Raw genomic sequence first — 19,728 nt, 5'->3', positions numbered from 1 at the left:
CAACTTTGGGAGGTATTTCCCAAACTGAAGACCTTGAAAGGAGGCTGGATGTTTTACAAGTCCACAGGTAGCATTTTAAATCTCCAATGATGCAAAACATACCTCATCTATTTTTCATGTTAAAAGCCCTAGATAACATCCTTCTTTGAATTAACCATTCACACCACTCGTGAAATTGTAGAGGTACTTTAAAAGTTTTCCTGACAAAGACTTATTTGCCTGATATTAATTGATGCATGACTTAGGTTTTAATGGACACTATTTCTGTTTTAAAATAGGGGGTAGTGGACGTCGCAAACTCACATCAATTTTACAAGGACCTGAGGGGTACACCTATGAGACACTCAAAGGGGCATCCAGCAGTGGCAAGAACACTTTATTTCTAGTTCCACTACAGGAGCAGCTGTCTACTGAACCACTTCCCTATGACTCTCCAGAGTTCGCCAACATGCCAAAGGCAAACTGCATGAAATGTGGAAGTCTAATGCCTTTGCAGCTGTTACCGTTACATGTGGAGGGATGCAATGTAAGCTGTGAACTTTCCTCTAATTTCTATCATTTCTATTGTTGTTTATCTTGTTCTCGTGTGCAAATGACTGTTTGAATGTCTACAGCTCTAGCTCTTTTTTTTAAGGAGGTTGAATTTGAGTCATCTCCTGATGAAGACTGCACAGTTATTGAGAAGCCAGTTCTCCGAACTACAGCTCTCTCAGACCTTCCTACCACTGAGATTGGAGAATCCACAAACATGGGAGAATCTATTGGGATGGAAGAATCCTGTGAGGTAATCAAGGCAGTAATAAAGGCTTATTCTTTATCCACCATAGGAAGCAAGGTAGCATAAGTTTCACTTCATAGTAATGTGATGATTAAAGGTGTAAATAGGTGGGGTATATCACCAAACTAATGTTTTGTTAAGGGACACACACAATGTACCCAATTTAGATCATAGACATGCAATATTTGCTAGCTATAGTAAATATAATTCTGAGGTTCATAAACTGACAGTTTTCTTATTTTTTTGTTTTGTTTTGCAGGTTTGCCCAATCTGTCAGGCAGCGTACCCAATTGATGCCCTTCCATTTCATGCCAGCATGTGTGGTGAAGGGTAAGAAGTTTATGACTAAGATCCAGATAAAAGGTGTGTATGTATATATATATATATATATATATATATACATATATATATATATATATATATATATACACACACACACATACACATACACACACACATACACACACTTTAAATCAGTGGTTTTCAACCTTTTTCATATCAAGGACCATTATTTAGTCGCCATTAGAGCCACCATTTGATGAGATTTAGCCTCTCAGATCCAAAACTTATATTTTGTTATTGTTGTATAAGATTTTGTTCACAATTCAATGCTGTATTGCTGTGGTAGAGAGATAACAACAGGCAAACGTTGATCAAAATAACAATTCTTCTACATTCTCTAATTGTGTGAACTTCTTGTAAGTAATGCAGATATTTAACAATAACTTAACTCTTGAGTGTAAAATGAAACCAAATGGACCCTTGCGTGACAAGCTGGACCGGTATCACATTGAGAACATGCAGGCAGAGACAGTTGATGAAAGAAAGGACTTATTTGTTAATGGTCAGGAAAATGAGTTATGATTTTCAATTGTTGATGTTTAAACAATTTGACTACCTCAACAGAAAAAGCCTCCTGTGACCTTTGGCTCACTCCCATGGGGACCATGTTGGAGAAAACTGCTGTAATATTACAGCTGTAGTTGTAATAACATAAGTCTTAAAGGGGCAAATACTTAGGGCTTAGATTGTATGCCTTTGTATGGTGTTTGCTTTAGGCAGGAAAAAATATGTAAACAATAAAAAAAAAAGCATGTTTTGTTTCCCATTTCTGCAAGTAATTTTTTTTTTGTCTTAAGAATGGACATTGCTACTACGCGCAGGGAAGCAGCCAGTCTGACAAGTAATGAGGAATTGCCAGGACCTTCAGTTCCAAGATTGTCTACACCACCATCAGCTGGTAATTTATCCAGAACAAGTACTGCTATGGTGTAGTTTGAAACTGGACCATTTTCTGCTTCTAATTGGTTTGGTTGTAATTGGTTTAAAGGGGGACTTACCCCCCCAGATATGTAACAAAACAGCATGCTGCTTGATTTGAAAAAACCTATGGGAAAAACCAAGAAATTATCGTCTCCTCTTGTCTCACTATACTCTTTGGCTGCCTCAGACGGCTCAGACAGGAAGCTTGCAAATGTTTTCGACGCCATGACAGTTTGCCCGCAGTTTACCCACTACATCACAAAACATTGTTATATGAGAGCTCCAAAATCTTTATAAATATCCACAACTAGCCAACGCTGGTGGCCTGTATGGAAACAGCATTGCTCAAAATGGTTGAAAGTTATATCAATTTGGTCATTCAGTGAATCAGTGGCGAACTAGAAATTAACAGGTCAAGTGACACAAACAGCCAATGAGCTATGTGTATTGTAGTGCCATATTGGTAGGAAAATGCTTGTGACATCATGGGAATAGGCTTGGAGTTGTGAGGAGCCGGAAAAGGGTACAGGGGGAGTAGGGGAGTAACTATCTTGAAATCCCATAGTCTTTGGTTCATCGTGGCGTCACGTTGTATCAAATCTCCCATTCATTTGAGGGCAAAAAAAGCAGTGTTCAACCCATAGAGGGCACTTATGCTGCTGAAAATGATACAAATGGTACAATGGTAACAGTTTGGTCTCAGAATTCTTCACACACCACCCCCAAAGTCATATATATTGGTTAAAAGCTGAAGAAAAAGTGTTTTGGGGGTAAGTTACACTTTAAGCAAGTGTCTACTTGTAAACAATAACAATGATCCCCTAAATAAATATTTCTACAAGAACTTGGATTCAATAATGTAAAAAAGGTGCTATACCAACATTTACCACTTGTACAAATCAACCCTCTTGAAAACTAATATGTTGCTTTAAAATGCAGGGCTTCCTAAACTTCACTGTTAATACAAAATAGGCTGACTTTGCAATGGAAGCTGATATTATGTGTTTATTACATTTTCAGCATGGGAGAAAGAAGCAGACCCCAAAAAAGCATGTCAGTTCTTCCGACAACAACTACTGGAGCGTAACTCCAAATGTCCAAGCCTCTTGCTGTCAATCAACATGTTTGATCCTGAAGAAGAAAAGGACAGCTCATTGATTGCATTCTATAAGAGGAACAATGTGAACTGGGCAGCTCCATTCAAGGGCAGGCTGACAGGTATTTCAACCCCCCCCCCCCCACCTCAATATTATTTAGTTGCTGAAATGAATTTTGTTTCTTTTTTACATGTGTAATGGAAGTTGAATGCATGTAACTTAATTCACAGACTGAACTGTGTGTGTGTGTGTGTGTGTGTGTGTGTGTGTGTGTGTATATATCTATATATATATATATATATATATAATAATCTCGTTGCTCTAAATTTTAATCTGAGATCTTTATTTTCAAGGAGATGCAGCAATCGGTGAAGGCGTCAATCGACATGTTTTGTCAATGGCCATGCAGAAATTGAAGACTGGTTTCAATATTAATTTAGGTTGGTATATGTTGGTGCGCATGTTGATACACTTACAGAAAGGCTTGGGATATTGGCATTATCTTATGTTAAAATGTGTTCAATTGCACTATTAATTGAAGCCCATTACTTGACAATAATGAATGAAGGAACACTTTAATGAAATGAGAGAATCGGATTGAAATGTAACCTGCTTATTCTAAGAAATTTCAAGATTTAGTGTTGGTTTTTAAACAAATTGGTCAACATTATGTTGACTGTTGCAATTCCCTCCTCATTGGCCTCCTGGCATGGTCACTGTAGCCACTCCAAATGACCCAGAATGCTGCAGCACCCCTTATCTTCAACGTAAATGTTCACATGTATCGCCCCTTTGCATTCAAGGCTATCAAGGGCATGGCATCCCTGTACCTTCAGGACAGTATCCACTATCCAACCCCATCCCGCTCACTTTGAACAGCTAGCACAGGAAGTCTGTTTGAGCCTTTCCTACCCTTTCCTTACCCTTGAGCCAGTGCACCGCAAGTCTTGAGACTCTCCCTCCTGTGTTCCAACCTGTCAACAAGCCCCCTCGCAGTCACAACTGCAGTCACCCCCCATTTTCACCTCAGTCTGAAAACTCACCTCTTCAGACTCCACCCTTTTCGATGGATAACTTGTTTAGACAGATGCTATGTTTACCTGCTATCTTATTTTTATTTTTTGCACTACATTGTTCTCTTTGGCCACTACTTAATGAGACTATAGTACAGTACCATATCATTTTGTGGCTAGGGTACATGCCATTTACTGGAGTAATACATTTTCTCTTATCTTTTTTTTCTTTTTTAAGGCTCTGCTAGTCTTACACCCCTTTTTGAAGGGGAAAAAGATCATCAGGTTCCCTCAGCTGCTGGTGTGCTTCGGGAATGCAAGCTGTTTGAGATGGCGGGTCGGATTCTTGGCCATAACTTCATTCATGGTGGGGCTGGTTTCCCAGGACTCAGTTTGGCTGTCGTGACTCTGTTAACTGGGGGGGAGACTGAAACTGCAGCAGCAGCTCTGACCCTAGAGGATGTTGCTGATCTTGATCACCGTGAAACTATTGGTTTGGTGAGTAACACAGTTAAAAGTTAGCTTGTCTTACACCAATGCACCACAATGCAGCATGTGTTTGTCTTCTCATGTATCGTGAAATGATGAAAATTCATTGGTCAGTGTTGGGGAAATTTAACAAGCTTTTTGTGTCCCTGCGATGTACACCAGATGTTGGCTATTTAAGTGTAACTTTTGCACTTTTTGTGGACTGCCTGGAGGCAACTTTGTAATACTTAAATTATTTCCCCTTTTTGTGATGTGTCCCTGTTTGTAGCTCATGAAAGCAGAACTTACTGCACAAGAAACCACCAGTCTGACTGATCTTTGCCTGTCCTGGTATCAACCTACTCCGAACTCCACCAAGCATGAGTGGCTGTTCCAGTTGCTGCTTTCAACAGCGGTAAGCATTTTACCTTATTGAAACTGTATACTGCTTAAAAGGAGTATAAAAGGTGTACACTGGTACACTGAGGAAGACAATTACTGTCGAAACGTTTGTACCTTGCCATCTGCTTTATTAAATCAACAAAAAGGACATTTTGAGAGTGCTGGCCTTTCTTCTCCTTTAAAGATCTTTTTGAGCCGTGCACCCACCAACTGTTTTATCTGTGAGTGTGCTTGCTTTTCCCCCTTTTTCAGAAACTGTAGACTGCTGACATGACACTAATCATTTTATCAATTACCTTATGTTAACATGACAGCCAAACCAATTGGGATGCATATTGGAGGTTGGCTGCTGTAACTCATGCTGCATCTGTGCCTGTAATGACTTAACAATAAAGTAGTGCCTCAGTGTATACAAAGACACCCTTCTGTTTTGTTTGCAGGTGCTTCACCATGGTATGCAGCCTATTAAGCAGATCCGCAAAGGCCTGAAAGAAACGGGAATCTGGCCGCTTCTTTCAGCCAGAGCAGATGTCCACCCCATACTTTTCCCAAGGGAGTCAAGTGTGAAACTTAGCTCACAGGTAAGCTGGCTTGGATCTGTTACCCCCGGCCCAGGCGAAGCCTGCAGGCGTCACTTGCATGTGTCTGTGTGTCAGTCTGTCTGTGCATCTGAAAGCGCGTCACCAAGATAACTCGAGAACGAAATCTCCGATTCGCACCAAACTTTGTAGATGCGTGTAGGGTGGGACAAGGTAGAAGTGAAGTCCATCACTTTTTTTTTCAAAAACTGTAAAACTTCTTAAACCCCATAGTAATCATTGATATAGAGTGTTTGCGCTGTAACAGGGGTCTCTTTAGCTCTTAACAAAATAATAATACATTTTCAGTTAGGGATACCAATTTCATCCAATCCGGAGAGAAAACTCAAGTCGCAAGATAAACGAGTGACATTGGAAGTGATCACACAAAGAAATGAGCAGACTAAATTGGAACTGGAATACTATCAAATTTAAGCTGATAAATTGGTTCTCACTCATGATTGGATGAAATTGGTGAGCCTAGTAAAAATCTATTTCCTGTTTATTAAAAAGCTGGAGAGACAGACTCCTGTTACTGAACAAACATACTATAGCTATGATGACTATCAGAGTATAGAACTTTAACTTTTTTACACAAAAACAATCAACTTCAGAACCTTAACATGAAACACTTTTCTATTTGATGACCTGTAGACCATGATCGAGAGCATTCGCTGGCCACAACCTACATGTGACAGTGACGAGGAAGAGGACGACCCTATTCCATTGGAGAACGTCAGTGTAGTCACTGGATTTATGAGGAAATTCATAGAGGAAGGTAACGGTCTCCTATTTTCTCCTGCATTGCATCTCTCATCTCAATTTGCACCTTGGTCTTTGTGTGCTAGGACAGGGTGTCCGCGGGGTCTTAAAAAGTATTAAAAGTTGATAAATCAATTTTGGGAAAAGTAAGGCCCTTAAAAAGTATAAAAAAAGTCTTAATCACGATTTTATGAGGTATTAAATTTAGTTGGTATTTAAGGTTTGTTCAAAGAGTTTGACTTGCTGTGACCAAGATATATTTTTATAAACCTTGCCTTTGGTTTAATTTAGCCTCCTTAGGCTTTAGAGGTCCTAGAGGAGGTTTTAGAGGTCCTGGAGGAAGTTTTAAAGGTTCTGGAGAATGTTTTAGAGGTTTTGAGGAAGTTTTAGGGGTTCTGGAGAAGGTTTTAGGGGTTCTGGAGGAAGTTTTAGAGGTTTAAGATGATGGAAAGAGAGCCTTGTTGATCTTCTTTTTTTTTTTACATTTATCTTTAACTTACTAAACAGTGGATGTCCTTAATCTTTTAATATAATTAAACTGGGAAGAGGGGTGATCTCTGCACTAACGTAGAAGAGGGGTGATCTCTGCACTAACGTAGAAGAGGGGTGATCTCTGCACTAACGTAGAAGAGGGGTGATCTCTGCAATATAATTAAACTGAAAAATAAATTAAAGATGTGTTCTTGATTACAGCTTGAAGTGGAGATGAGGTCTTAAAATATTTTGAGAAGGTCTTTAAAAAGTCTTAAAAAGGTATTGAAATTAACTTCAAGATTCCTGCATATAGGAGTAGGAGTGATAAGAATGGACTATTATTGCTGAATGTTTGCACATTTGTAATAATAAATAATACAAGTGTAATAAAATAAATGTTTAGGTGTCACATACTTTAAATGTTCTCTTCCATAGCATCACCAGAGGTGCTGCGTGACCTGATGAGGTTCTGGGTCGGGTGGGAGCAGCAAATGAGTTGCCTCTACGTTAAGGTTGTACGCTCAACCTACCCAGTAGCTCACACCTGCTTGTACACATTGGAGCTTCCTGGCCACTACCAGACCTACACAATGTTCCACCAGGATTTGATGATGGGCCTCAATTCCATCAGCTCTGGCTTCGGGATGGTGTAGGTGCAAATGTACCCAGGGTGTTTAAATCTGAACACGATACCTTCTAATAGATGCATAATTGTGTTACTGTAATTGTTACTAGACTTGATGGAAGGCCTTCAGTTCTGGCTTTGGTTTTGTTTACTAGGTGCTAATAAGCTATTGCACTTGTCACTTTAATTTATTTTATTTTTTTATTGTGTAACTGCAATTGTTCAGGCACTTAAATCGGGGTGCCTTTAGTGTACGTATACAATAGCCAAAATCAATGTTCTGAAGCAGGCACTTTAAAAATGTAGTTTTATTTTTTTTTAACTGCAATTGTTCAGGTACTTAAATCAGGGTGCTTTAGTGTACGTATGCAATAGCCAAAATCAATGTTCTGAAGCAGGCACTTTAAAAATGTAGTTTTATTTTTTTTAAACTGCAATTGTTCAGGCACTTAAATCGGGGTGCCTTAGTGTACGTATACAATAGCCAAAATCAATGTTCTGAAGCAGGCACTTTAAAAAATGTTTTTTGTTTTATTTTTTTACTGCAATTGTTCAGGTACTAAATCTAAATACTAAATACTGCCCTGGTCTCAACTTTTCAACCCGGAAATACAACATACACAGAGCTAGTGTGGGAGCTACCCCTAAAGGCCGTTCCATACTCGCCGCTGCTGCACACATCCTGTCTGGCTCATTCGCCGCCCGTTCCACCGGCTTCAGTAATAAAGCTGACTTATTGAACTATTCTAATATGGCCACATGAGTAAATGGAGCACAAAGGCATTACATGGAGAATATGGCGAGCGTTATAGATCCAGCCAACGTGAAGCAGGGCGAGCCATCTGTAAACCGCCCCAGCTGCTTATCTTTGAGGACTCTCAGCACTTATGCAGATTTAAGGAGAGCCTCTGAAAACACTCCGCTATGCCTCTGCTTTCATTTCCTTCACTGATATCAGAGGCAAATCATTTGAATTAATTTGACCTCATGATTGAAAACACAACCAAAGCATACATGCTTGCAGTATGCACTAATTCCAGTAAACCCTTTTCCTATCCAAATAATTTAGCTTTAATTATAACATCCATAACAATGAGCCAGTGAGATACATAAATAACTTCACTGTCCTCTCTGGAATAGTGCTGACGCGGAGGCCTGCCTAGGCATTATAAACCAGAAGATTACTATGCAGTGTGTAAGGCTGTGGTCCAGAAAGATGACAGGGCTTCTGATGGGGATATGCCTTCAGCACATTGATTCTTTTTTGCTCCAAGAACAATGCAGATTGCAGACTTTATAATTGGGCTTTCAGGTCACTTGTGTCTTCCTTTTAGTGTATATTGTATACAATAGCCAAAATAAATGTTCCCAAGCAGTCACTTTAAAAATGCAGTTTTGCTTTTAACTGCAGTTGTTCAGGTACTTGGAGATGCTAGTGTATTGTATAGTGTATACAATTGCCATACCACTAGCTTTGTTAACTGCCTTATTCAAGCTGTATTGTAGCATTGCAATAAAGTTTTGGTAAAAACTTTGTCCTACTGTATATCTCTGTTACACCTGATCATCCCTTGAACAACAAAGCAGTAGATGGATTCTTTCCAAGTTCTTTATATCTTATAAAAAAAGAGGACAGAGGTACAGCACTGATTTTCAAGCATGAGATGCTCACAGGGCAACAGTTCGCACAGGACACCGGTAATGTAAAAACAGTACCCCTGTATACAATGTAATATAAGATTGAACCTGAATACAATAATGGTATAGTATGGTATATAATATGGTAATAATACACAACAGTAGATCAGCCTGTCATTACCCCCATGTAATATGTAGCCTCAAGTAAGTCTGTACACATTCACAATGACAATTCCCTTGAACAACAATACAGCAGTACATTAACCTTCAAATTTACCCCATCTATTTTGACTGTTCCTTGCCTTCCTTTTTCCCTCCATGCTTCTTTCCTTCCTCCCTCTCTCCTTTCTTTCTTCCTTCCTCCCTCTGGTCTCCGTCCTTTCCTTTCTCCCTTCCTCCCTCTGGTCTCCGTCCTTTCCTTTCTCCCTTCCTCCCTCTGGTCTTCGTCCTTTCTTTTCTCCCTTCCTCCCTCTGGTCTCCGTCCTTTCCTTTCTCCCTTCCTCCCTCTGGTCTCCGTCCTTTCCTTTCTCCCTTCCTCCCTCTGGTCTCCGTCCTTTCCTTTCTCCCTTCCTCCCTCTGGTCTCCGTCCTTTCCTTTCTCCCTTCCTCCCTCTGGTCTCCGTCCTTTCCTTTCTCCCTTCCTCCCTCTGGTCTCCGTCCTTTCTCCCTTCCTCCCTCTGGTCTCCGTCCTTTCCTTTCTCCCTTCCTCCCTCTGGTCTCCGTCCTTTCCTTTCTCCCTTCCTCCCTCTGGTCTCCGTCCTTTCCTTTCTCCCTTCCTCCCTCTGATCTCCGTCCTTTCCTTTCTCCCTTCCTCCCTCTGGTCTCCGTCCTTTCCTTTCTCCCTTCCTCCCTCTGGTCTCCGTCCTTTCCTTTCTCCCTTCCTCCCTCTGGTCGCCGTCCTTTCCTTTCTCCCTTCCTCCCTCTGGTCTCCGTCCTTTCCTTTCTCCCTTCCTCCTCTCGTTTCCTTCCTCCCTCTCTCCTTTCCTCCTTCCTTCATGTTTGACACACCCGGCATGTAATTATGTTGCCTCAAGTAAGTTCTCAACATATTGGACAGTGTGGAGATATATGTCCACTCCAAAACAGTCTGAATGTTGCAATGGATTGATGTTGTCTTGCAGTTCCAACATTTCAGGATCTGAAAGAGGACTGTCCAGTACAGGAACATTGACCCCAGGATGAGGTTCAGTCATGTATCCACTCTCCTCCCATGCAATCTCTGGTATCAGTATACCCTGACAAAGACAGACAGTGTGTATGAACATTGTGCATAATCAATCATAAGTAAACACATTTAAACGAGCAATATGACCTACTAATTACCGGTACATAATATCGCCGCTGTCAGGCAGAACCTCATATCTCCATAATTCAACTTGTGTTTTTGTTTTTTTATTAATACGAGTGTCGCACAAAAGTAGTGAGAATAGCAGAACTGCAAGCTCATAATGCGTTGCATCGCAATGCGTTTTGAGCTTGTAGATATGCTATTTTCACTATTTTATTTTAAAATTGAAAGGCAACCATTTTGGACAAAGGTTTCCACCCGACAGCGATGATATGTAGTAGTTATGAAATAAAGAAAGTGATTCATTTTCGATAAATAAAAAGTAATTGTGGAAAATTAAATGTAGTCATTGTAATGACGCTATTCTTGATACTCTCCACTTCAGTAGAGGTGCACACAAACACTAGTACTGTACAGGTGAGGTTGAAAAAATGCTATTCTTGCTTGCATCCAAGAAGCAGAGTGCACAGGGAGATAATCAGAACTCTAAAGTTTTGGTTTTTAGTTAAGGATCAACAAGAGCCGTGATCAGACATTTTAACTGAGCATACATTTACCTCTGGATCGGAAACAGGATTCTGGGCCAGGCCCATCTGCCACAGCTGATTTGGTGTCAGGTTTTGCTCCGTCCTGATTGGATGGTTGGCCCACGCCTCACTGAAGACATCCAGGCTGGCCTGGATGCGTGGCAGGAACACATAGTGGCAGCAGAATAGGTGAAGGATGTTACTGATGTCGAGCAAGTCTTGGTCCTCAAGAGAGTGCAGGATGTTGTAATATAAACCGGTAACACTCATGAACACATCACGCCAGAGGCGTTCAATCCTGTATTTGGAGGGAAAAAACATAAAATAAAATAGATATACACAATAACATGTATAAGACCCTTAAAGGAACTGTCATTTTGCATCAACCATTGAATCAGTGGTTATGTTTTCAAACGCAATATTGTATTCATTTTAAAAGAATCAACTGATGGCCAGAAATTTTCTGTTAAAACTCTCTCTTCTTAAAGAAAATTTCTGTTTGTATATTAAAGCTTCCAAAATTAGGTTTAACTCACCGTTGATTGTGTACACTTTTTCCCGCAATGAAGCTGTTTGTGTCAGTTCCACGAACTGTGAACATTAATTCTGCTACGCCAACATTTTCTCCGCCACGATCTCCTCTCACTCTGAAAATAACACATGAAAATAAAACATGAATAGCATGCCTCATCAAAGACAGCATTACGAACTGAAATGTGTATAGTTCATAAGTGATTCCATTCCAAAATGATCTACATCAATTTTGAACAGTTTTAGGTAAATTTCCTTATGTAAATTGCCAATAAGTAGTAAGTGAACAATGTTGGATAATTAAAATCGAGCTGAACCCAAAAATGACTTTTCATTTCTTTAGAATACCTGGGTATGTAGTGCACCTATTTAATAATGTATGCAAAAAAAAATCACAAAAATCTAATTTCTTTAGTTTTTCACACTTTTTCACATCAAAAGTTCATTTTTCAAGATTTCATTGATAACAGTAATGTACAGTTTGCTGACATCACCTAGTACTATCACATTTCTACCCCATTTCAACCAATCATATCACGACATGCAGCTGTCAATCAAATCTTCATTTCAGGATAATTTTCTCTTCCAAATGAAGTAGAAAATGGCACCTGCCTGTCATCTGGCAGAATTCCTATCCCATAAACTAACTACTAACTTGGCCAATTGTTAGAAACATGAACAAAAAACTAAAACTATGATCTCTAAGAATGCAAAGAAATGTAACTGGCTCGTTAAAACACGCATTCCAGGAATATTATTTACATTTATAACGATAATGGCGCGCGCCTCAGAGAGCGTGGCTGTCAGGGGTCGCCCTCGGAGTTTCCAGGCGGGCGGGCAGCACCCATGCATCGGATTGTCCACTCGCTCCGCACGAAGCAGCCTGGCACTCAGCGGATCCCACTCGCGTAGCACGACAACATGCTGAATCCCACCCGATTTGGGGGTGGAACACGCCAGAATTGGCCAATGCCAAAGCCAGTCCTCAGAATTGTCAAATAAAATAATCGACACCATATATGGTCCGCCTCTCAATTTGTTTTCAGTCTGAAACGGACTCAGATGCACGTGACGAATGGGTTCGCCTCGACTTTAACTTATACAATAGTATTTTATGACGGGAATAACATGAATACCTCAGAGGAAAGCCATGCTCGTTCACAGCTTCATTGAAGAAGGCCAAGTGGGTGTCTGCCCGGTTGTTGTCCGCTACCTTCAAGTACATGATCTACATAATACAAGCACAAATAGTCTCAACTGACAAATTTCTATAGCGGTCAAAACAATCAATTCCAAAATGACAGGTACAACAGTAATACATTATAGTTAGCCTGGCCCAGCCAGTGACTCCTACGAATAGTCTACGTTGACAACCAGGAATAGATAGGTGACCACTGGAGAGACAGTTGACAGCCGGAATGTAGACGGCACCCGGGAGCAGTATGGGTTAGCACCCCAGCCTGTGTCTTCCGTGAGGAAGAAGCCCAACAATCCACGAGAGGCCTTTTAGGAGGGCCATTCAAGCCGCAAGTGGAGTCTGCAGTGCCACCAAGTACTGGTACTGCATGCTGTCCACCAAGATACCATCACGCCGGAATGAAATGTTTGGAGCGGGGGAGTCTGGTGCAGCGCACAGGTCCTAGACCTGGTGAGACGAGGGAGGAGCCCGGCCGGGTGGCAACCCACAGAGCCCGGTCCCTCTATGTACCAGAGCCCCCCCCCCGGTCCCGGTCCCGGCAGAGTAGTTCCGGAGCAGCAGATTGAGTGGCCCTGTCTTGTCCTAAGAGGGCTGACCGTGGGTAGCTACTGGGACGTAAGTCGGGGCTTGATCAACCTCCGCTGGGTCACCTGGGTGAGGGTGTATGTTTTTGCGAGACCAGAAACATCCTATGACCCCCGGGTACATCACTGATGATACGTCCCAGTTGCATCCATGTGATGTTTTTTCATTATTACAATTACTGAATAAATAATTATTTTAACAGGATCTCATTGCAGCTCAGATAAGTCATGACATGATAAATTCTGAAAGAAGTTCAGAGATGATAAACTGTATTGCCGGTGTGGAATATAGTTCTAAGTCAAATCTCACAGAAAGGATAGATGCATACTTCATAGGAAAAGTTGATAAAGGTTTAAAACATGGCTCTAAAATAGACAATGAAAAGTCCTACCTTCCTTGAATAGCCATCTATTCCTCCAAAGATAATAAAGTTGTACCTGTTAAAAACACAGACAATGTAAAATGCAACCCCCAAAACAATACATAATCTCCAACAGCACACGTCTCACAATACAATATCTGTTGCAAAGTAAGCAGAACAAAAGCAGTCCATTTTGCTCTAATTCAATGTGATCTATATTCTGGTTGTTATGTTCTGTCAATTACACACAGACATACCTGATGAGCTTGTGATTGGTGTCAATGTGCACCATGTATTTTGGGTAAGGAGCCGTGTACGTCCTCCTCACCACACATCCCAGACGCGTCAACCTGGCAAGCACACCACCACTGTCCACACGATGCATGGATGCATACAGTCGGTCCCACTGTACCCTGTGTCCCTGTGCAAAAAGAGCACCTCGGACAACCCTGTACCCAGCATCTGGCATGGTGCTCTTTATTGCTGTGATCAATGAATCTAATTCCTCGTCACTGCATTTACTGTATGTGGCAGATACAGATATATTATTTTCAGACATCCGTCTAAATAGGGTCGCTCTAGAAACACCAAGGAGCTTGGTAATGCAACTTGTTGGTAGACCCATTTCTACAAGATGTTCGAGAGTCTCTACTGACACGGCAATTCGTGGACGGCCATGATAACCTCTTTGCAATTCTACTGTTATGAATGTCTGTTGATTCTCTCTGTCCTGCTGGAGAATGGTATTCAGATCTGAAAGAGCAGAAAGTATATGCTCTCCTACATCTACAATGTCACCTAGAGCACTTAACAATACTAAATAATGGTGGCAGGCAAACTGTAGCCCTTCCACATCAACAGGTTGCCTCTCCAAGATGCTTGACAGTCGATCATACAACCTTTGAAGGATGTCACGCCTCAGTGATTCCTAGAGAATAAATAAAACATGACAAACATGGATGGGATAACTGTTAGCTGGCTGAGATTAAATCACATAACTTCAAAAAAGGCAGTTTTGTTTTTTTAACACTCCAGCTAATGCTAATATAAATTATATTTTTGTTAAAAAAGTTTTTTGTGTTAAATAAAACTATTCTGATAGTAATCATTGCTATAGAGTGTTCAGTAACTGTGGTCTCTCCATCTCTTTAATCCATCCATCCAGCAGACTGACTACAGAACCAAGGCCAAGTATTGAGAGTTTAAGTGGTTAAATGTCTGAAAATACACATGAACATGAAATCTATGAAAAACTTAAATCTGCAACACAATTTTATACAATTGTAGTGGGGGTCCCTGCTTCATCTATCTCTCAGCTAAGGGGTCCTTGGCTTGAAAAACACTGAAGACCCCTGCTTTAATCAACAGAAAATACATTTTCAGGTGGCTTGCCAATTTAATCAAATCAGGAGAAAGTAGGCTACCCGTTTATTAGCTTCAACTTCATAGGGATCCTGTATGAGTTCTCTCTCCTGATTGGATACAAATTGGTATTCCAACTTGAAAATGCATTTTCTTTTCACTAAAGAGCTGGAGAGATGGGGAGACTGTTGTTACTGAACAAACACTATTCTGATAGTTATCATTGCTATAGAGCTATTCAACAGCATTTTTACCAAAATAAAATCACTTACTGCACCTTTTAAGTTTGAACTTGTCAGCAATTCCAATGTATACATTTTTAATTAATTAATTAAGCATGCCAAGACACTTACAGCTGTTTGAGCACCATTACTATGCCATGCCAGGTTGGGGTTCACCTCAGCTTGAGGTAACAGACCCTATAAAACAATCGATTTATTTTTAAGAGCTGCAGGTATTCCCCCACACATAAATATGGTGTAATATGCCGTTTTCCAAAACAGTTATGGATCATTGTTACAAAATAACAGTTTCATGGTTATGGTCTGGTTAGGTTTAGCCACAAAAACCACTTGGTTAAGGTTAGGAAAAGATCATGGTTTGGTTTAAAATGATAACTTTCAACATCGTTTCTACTTCCTCAAAACAAGGCGACCATTGTAGTCATGGCAACAATAAACAACACGTTTCGCAAAGGCGGCATTGTACCTCAGTTTGGAGAAGTCTTTCGTCATTTTAATATTACTTCTCTTCAGTGGAATACGTTCATACCTCAGTCAAGTAACGTTAATGTAGTTAACGTATAACATTAGCCATGTGATCTGCCTCGGCAGATAGCCTATGAGAGTGTTTATCTGACTTTAACGGTATCTGCTATGAGCTAGATGTTGCCAAATTAGGACGGGTGGTGTTCGTGCAGATTTGCATCATGTTTGTGGTATTGCCTGGTGTGGCAGTCACTGGCTGAGCTTCCTCCTCTAATCTTCCTTGCCATCCGTGCTTAGTTTTAACGTAGCAAAAATATTCCCACGGGGGGAAGTTTCGACGGGGGGAAGTTCTGGGGCTTCGCAGCAGCTAGCCCCTATCTGTACTGCTAACCTAGCTAAACGCTACGTAGCGTAGCGTTTAGCTAGGTTAGCAGTACAGATAGGGGCTACGCAGCAGCCATTATCACGTTGAATAACAATAACCTACAGCCTGCTTAAGCGACCTGGGCACTCGGGGGAAACAAACAGCTGATACCGTGGGGAAGGTATGACTAGAGGGGATAATGAGATAAATGTGTTACTTACCGGTTGAGGTTGATTAAGTCTCTCCATCATGGATGTATTAAAAGAAGCTCTCAGTCTCCATGCTGTTCTCTGTTCTTCTGCCCGCCAGTGTTTGAACGCTGTGCGCATGCGCACATAACAGTAGCTCCGTGTGTGGAGAACGTGTGGAAAAATGTAAGGAGCCATATGATTGGCTGAAAGCAAACACCTGATTGGCTGATGAATCTGTCAATCAGAATCACACAGCTTTATCAGCCAATGGTGACATTCGTTGACCTGACCGTTAGACGAGTCTCAAAAAGGCAGCGCAGAAATTTCTCTCACAAATGTAGACAGGTTCACAAATGAGAAGCAGTTTGTAAATGCACATTGAGCAATTCGCATGATCTGTGAATTTATATTACAAGTGTGCCTCAAAATAATATTTGTGAAGCAGAGCGTGTGCATTTCCGAATTTATATTACAAGTTTGCATAAAAATTATATTTGTGAAGCAGAGCGTGTGCATTTCCGAATTTATATTACAAGTTTGCATAAATATTACATTTGTGAACCAGAGCGTGTGCATTTGTGAAACAGATTGTGTGCATTAGTGAGTCCGAAATACAACTGCGAACCAGACAATGTGCATTTGTAAAACAGATCGTGTGCATTAGTGAGTCCGAAATACAACTGCGAAACAAAGCATGTGCATTCGTGAAAGGTCAAGGACAAGGTCAATAGATATGAGACTATCCTGATCCCATAGTATGTTGACCTATCTCTAAAGTCACTGTCCAATTATCAGTATCACTCTCTGCGTCAACCGACCCTAGGTAAAATGATTCATCTTCATTTGTTTCATCACAGACCTCCATTACTGCTTTAGACTGGCACATTCGCTCCTAGTGTCCCTTTTTGTTGCATCTTCTGCATACAGAGCCTTGTGCTGGGCAGCCAGTCGTATCCTGATGTTGTGCTTTTCCACATCTTGTACATCTCCCCTCGCCTCTTCCTGCATTATTTCCCCAGGGACTCCCCCTGTTGGCTGATTTGCAGCTCCACCTCCTCTGCTTGTCTGACCATTTGGGTGGCCACATCCAGCGTGAGGTCTTTTATGAGTTGCAGTCTCTTTGACAGCTCTTTATCTCGTATTCCCACAACGAGCCTGTCTCTGATATTCTCGTTCCTCCTTTCTCCAAAGTCACAGTGTTCAGAGAGCTCGTGCACGTATGAAAATCTCAGCTTTCTCATCTGATTTCTGTGTCCGCAGATGGAACTGGGCTCTCTCGTGTATGACATTCTTTTGTGGTACAAAGTACTCGTCAAATTTTCTCAAGACAAAGTCAAAATTGTTCTCAATCTCTCTCGTAGGGAATGTGAATGACTTAATCACGTTTTCAGCCTCGTATCCCATCACGTAGATTAACGTGCTTACTTGGATATCCTCCTCCTCGTAGTCCAACTTTGTAGCCGTTCTGTAGCGTATGAACCGCTGTCTCCACGGTGGTCATTCCCCCGGCTTATCGAAGCTGAAACTGTCTGGGGGCTTGAAATACGGCATTTTCTTTTAGCGCGTGTCCTCCTCTATGCGGGCTTCTGACACCATGTCAAATAAGGAGATGTTGTTTGAACGTTACTTCTTTTATTTGAACTCTCGTTAGCCTTGAGCTGCTTACAACATGAGGTGTCCGGGGACAACGGATGGAAACTAGCCTCGCGCTAAATCCGGGGATTTTTACACTTTTATTATGTTCCAGATGTTTTTATCTGTTCCATGGTTATTGTGTTCATCAATTTTGCATTGTCCCGTCTAAATAAATAAATCAAATCAGTTACAGACTGGTTACTTCCTGCTTCCTGAAGCCCCACGCCAATCCTGGCGTGCCTCTATATCACGTGTCACACACAAAGATATTATACAAGGAAGATAAACACTTCCTTGACAACAGGGTCGGTCGGAAACCGGAACAGAACAAAATCATTTTTTAGGCCTAATCTCCGTGCTGCGCAGCGCAGTGCAAAGTAAAATTCCTTTTGGATATGTCATTACACAGCCTTGCCATGCCAGGACATCAAATTCTGCTGCTGAAATTGGGTATTAGCAGATAATTCAGTGAGGCAATCAACTATAACTCACTGAGAAACTTTTATCACATCGCAAAGAGGGAAATGAATTGAGAAAACTTGTTGGACAATGGACATAGATGACTATTCACCTTCATAACACGGAGGGTCGTTGGCACCACAGACAATCTGTCAATAAGCTCTCTCCATCTCTCTCTGTCCTCACACGAGTGAGTACACTCTATTACGCATGGAGAGAATTACAGCATATTGCATGCCTCGCGCAAACAGCGATCGTGAGACGGGAAGCTGATTGGTTTTGATTGACGTAATGCCCAGCATTGCCTGGCCACACCTGTGAATAATTCTGGTAGTTAAGACCGCCCAAATCCCATTTGCGCAGGCATTTTGGGGGCGCAGATGATTTTGGCACGGCTCTAATTTGCGCCTGCGGCAGGTGCCGTGAATGTTTCCGCATCCCTGCCGAGAATTGAATCCCCAACATATTTCGGGGCTGTTTTAACTTAGAAATCAGGGAGGTCACGTCTACCCAGACAATTATATCACTTTTCAACAGTTACATTTCTGTATAAATCATTACAATATGCTCCCGTGAGGTGGGGATGCTGCCGGGCGGGGGTGCAAAACTCGGCATAACACCTGGACAAATGCGCAAGGCAGACCGCTCAACAGGTGCACATGCGCAAATAGGGGATATCGCCTGTACCAAGATAGGGCCCTTCGTATATAATTAAGACATAGGGCAGAGTTTAAATCATAGAAACCCTTTTGTTAGCGGCAAACAATTTGTGATAAAAGTTTGTTATTATCGAGATAGGGAGAGGTCACAATTTCCCAGTTTCTCATTGTCGAGTTGAAAAAACAGGTCGAGTGATGCCTTGATATCACATGTTCACCCCACTCACGGCTGGACTGTAATGTATTCTTATCGGTGCAATGGCCGGCGGGCCGCTGCGAAGTGGGCCGGTCAGGTTGGTGAAAATGTATGTATTATGTATTTGATTGGGCCGGTAGCGGCCCATTCAACATCATCTGTGCTGTTTACAACAAGCTCTGTGGTCATTAGTATCTGTTTCTGGGTGTACGAGGCGTACCTGAAGGCACCATGAGGGGCTCACCCACTCTTTACCGTGCAGAGCGAAGTAGACGCTCAATGGATTTTACGTGCAGATAGCGCGACTACGCTTCCTCAAAGTGCGGATGCGTGACCGCAGTCCATTCAGGCGTCAATAATGAATGATTCTGGTCTCTGGAGTGGCCCTCTATGTTCGTCTGCCTCTCACTCGTTTGAGGTAAGTGTGGCAGCTATTTGAATTTGACCAAGCGATAGGATTCTGGGCTGGCTTGTAGCCTTGACGCGGTACACGCCAAACTCTATTAGAAAATGTGACAATTTAACACACTGCCTTCCTTGATATCGGCAATCGCACCTACCTGGTAGA

General features: G+C 41.6%; 1 protein-coding gene across 1 annotated transcript in view; it reads left to right on the top strand.

Moving 5' to 3' along the window:
• Positions 1 to 7,488, top strand: part of LOC310800829 (uncharacterized protein) — a gene marked incomplete at both ends in the record, with an annotated part of 32,927 nt that extends 25,439 nt beyond the window's left edge. Inside the window, 10 exons of the mRNA XM_083664735.1 lie at positions 615 to 784; positions 1,038 to 1,108; positions 1,918 to 2,018; positions 3,062 to 3,259; positions 3,492 to 3,578; positions 4,390 to 4,649; positions 4,909 to 5,034; positions 5,462 to 5,602; positions 6,254 to 6,377; positions 7,271 to 7,488. Of these exons, the coding sequence (XP_083520861.1) occupies positions 615 to 784; positions 1,038 to 1,108; positions 1,918 to 2,018; positions 3,062 to 3,259; positions 3,492 to 3,578; positions 4,390 to 4,649; positions 4,909 to 5,034; positions 5,462 to 5,602; positions 6,254 to 6,377; positions 7,271 to 7,488 (1,496 nt within the window). The remainder of the gene's footprint in view (positions 1 to 614; positions 785 to 1,037; positions 1,109 to 1,917; positions 2,019 to 3,061; positions 3,260 to 3,491; positions 3,579 to 4,389; positions 4,650 to 4,908; positions 5,035 to 5,461; positions 5,603 to 6,253; positions 6,378 to 7,270) is intronic.
• Positions 7,489 to 19,728: the final 12,240 nt, after the last annotated feature.

This window comes from Poromitra crassiceps, assembly GCF_964638095.1.
Source record: "Poromitra crassiceps genome assembly, contig: HAP1_SCAFFOLD_92, whole genome shotgun sequence".
NCBI lineage: Eukaryota > Metazoa > Chordata > Actinopteri > Beryciformes > Melamphaidae > Poromitra > Poromitra crassiceps.
The sequence above is the reverse complement of the archived record's forward strand: the minus strand, read 5'-3'. Positions and strand labels throughout refer to the sequence as shown.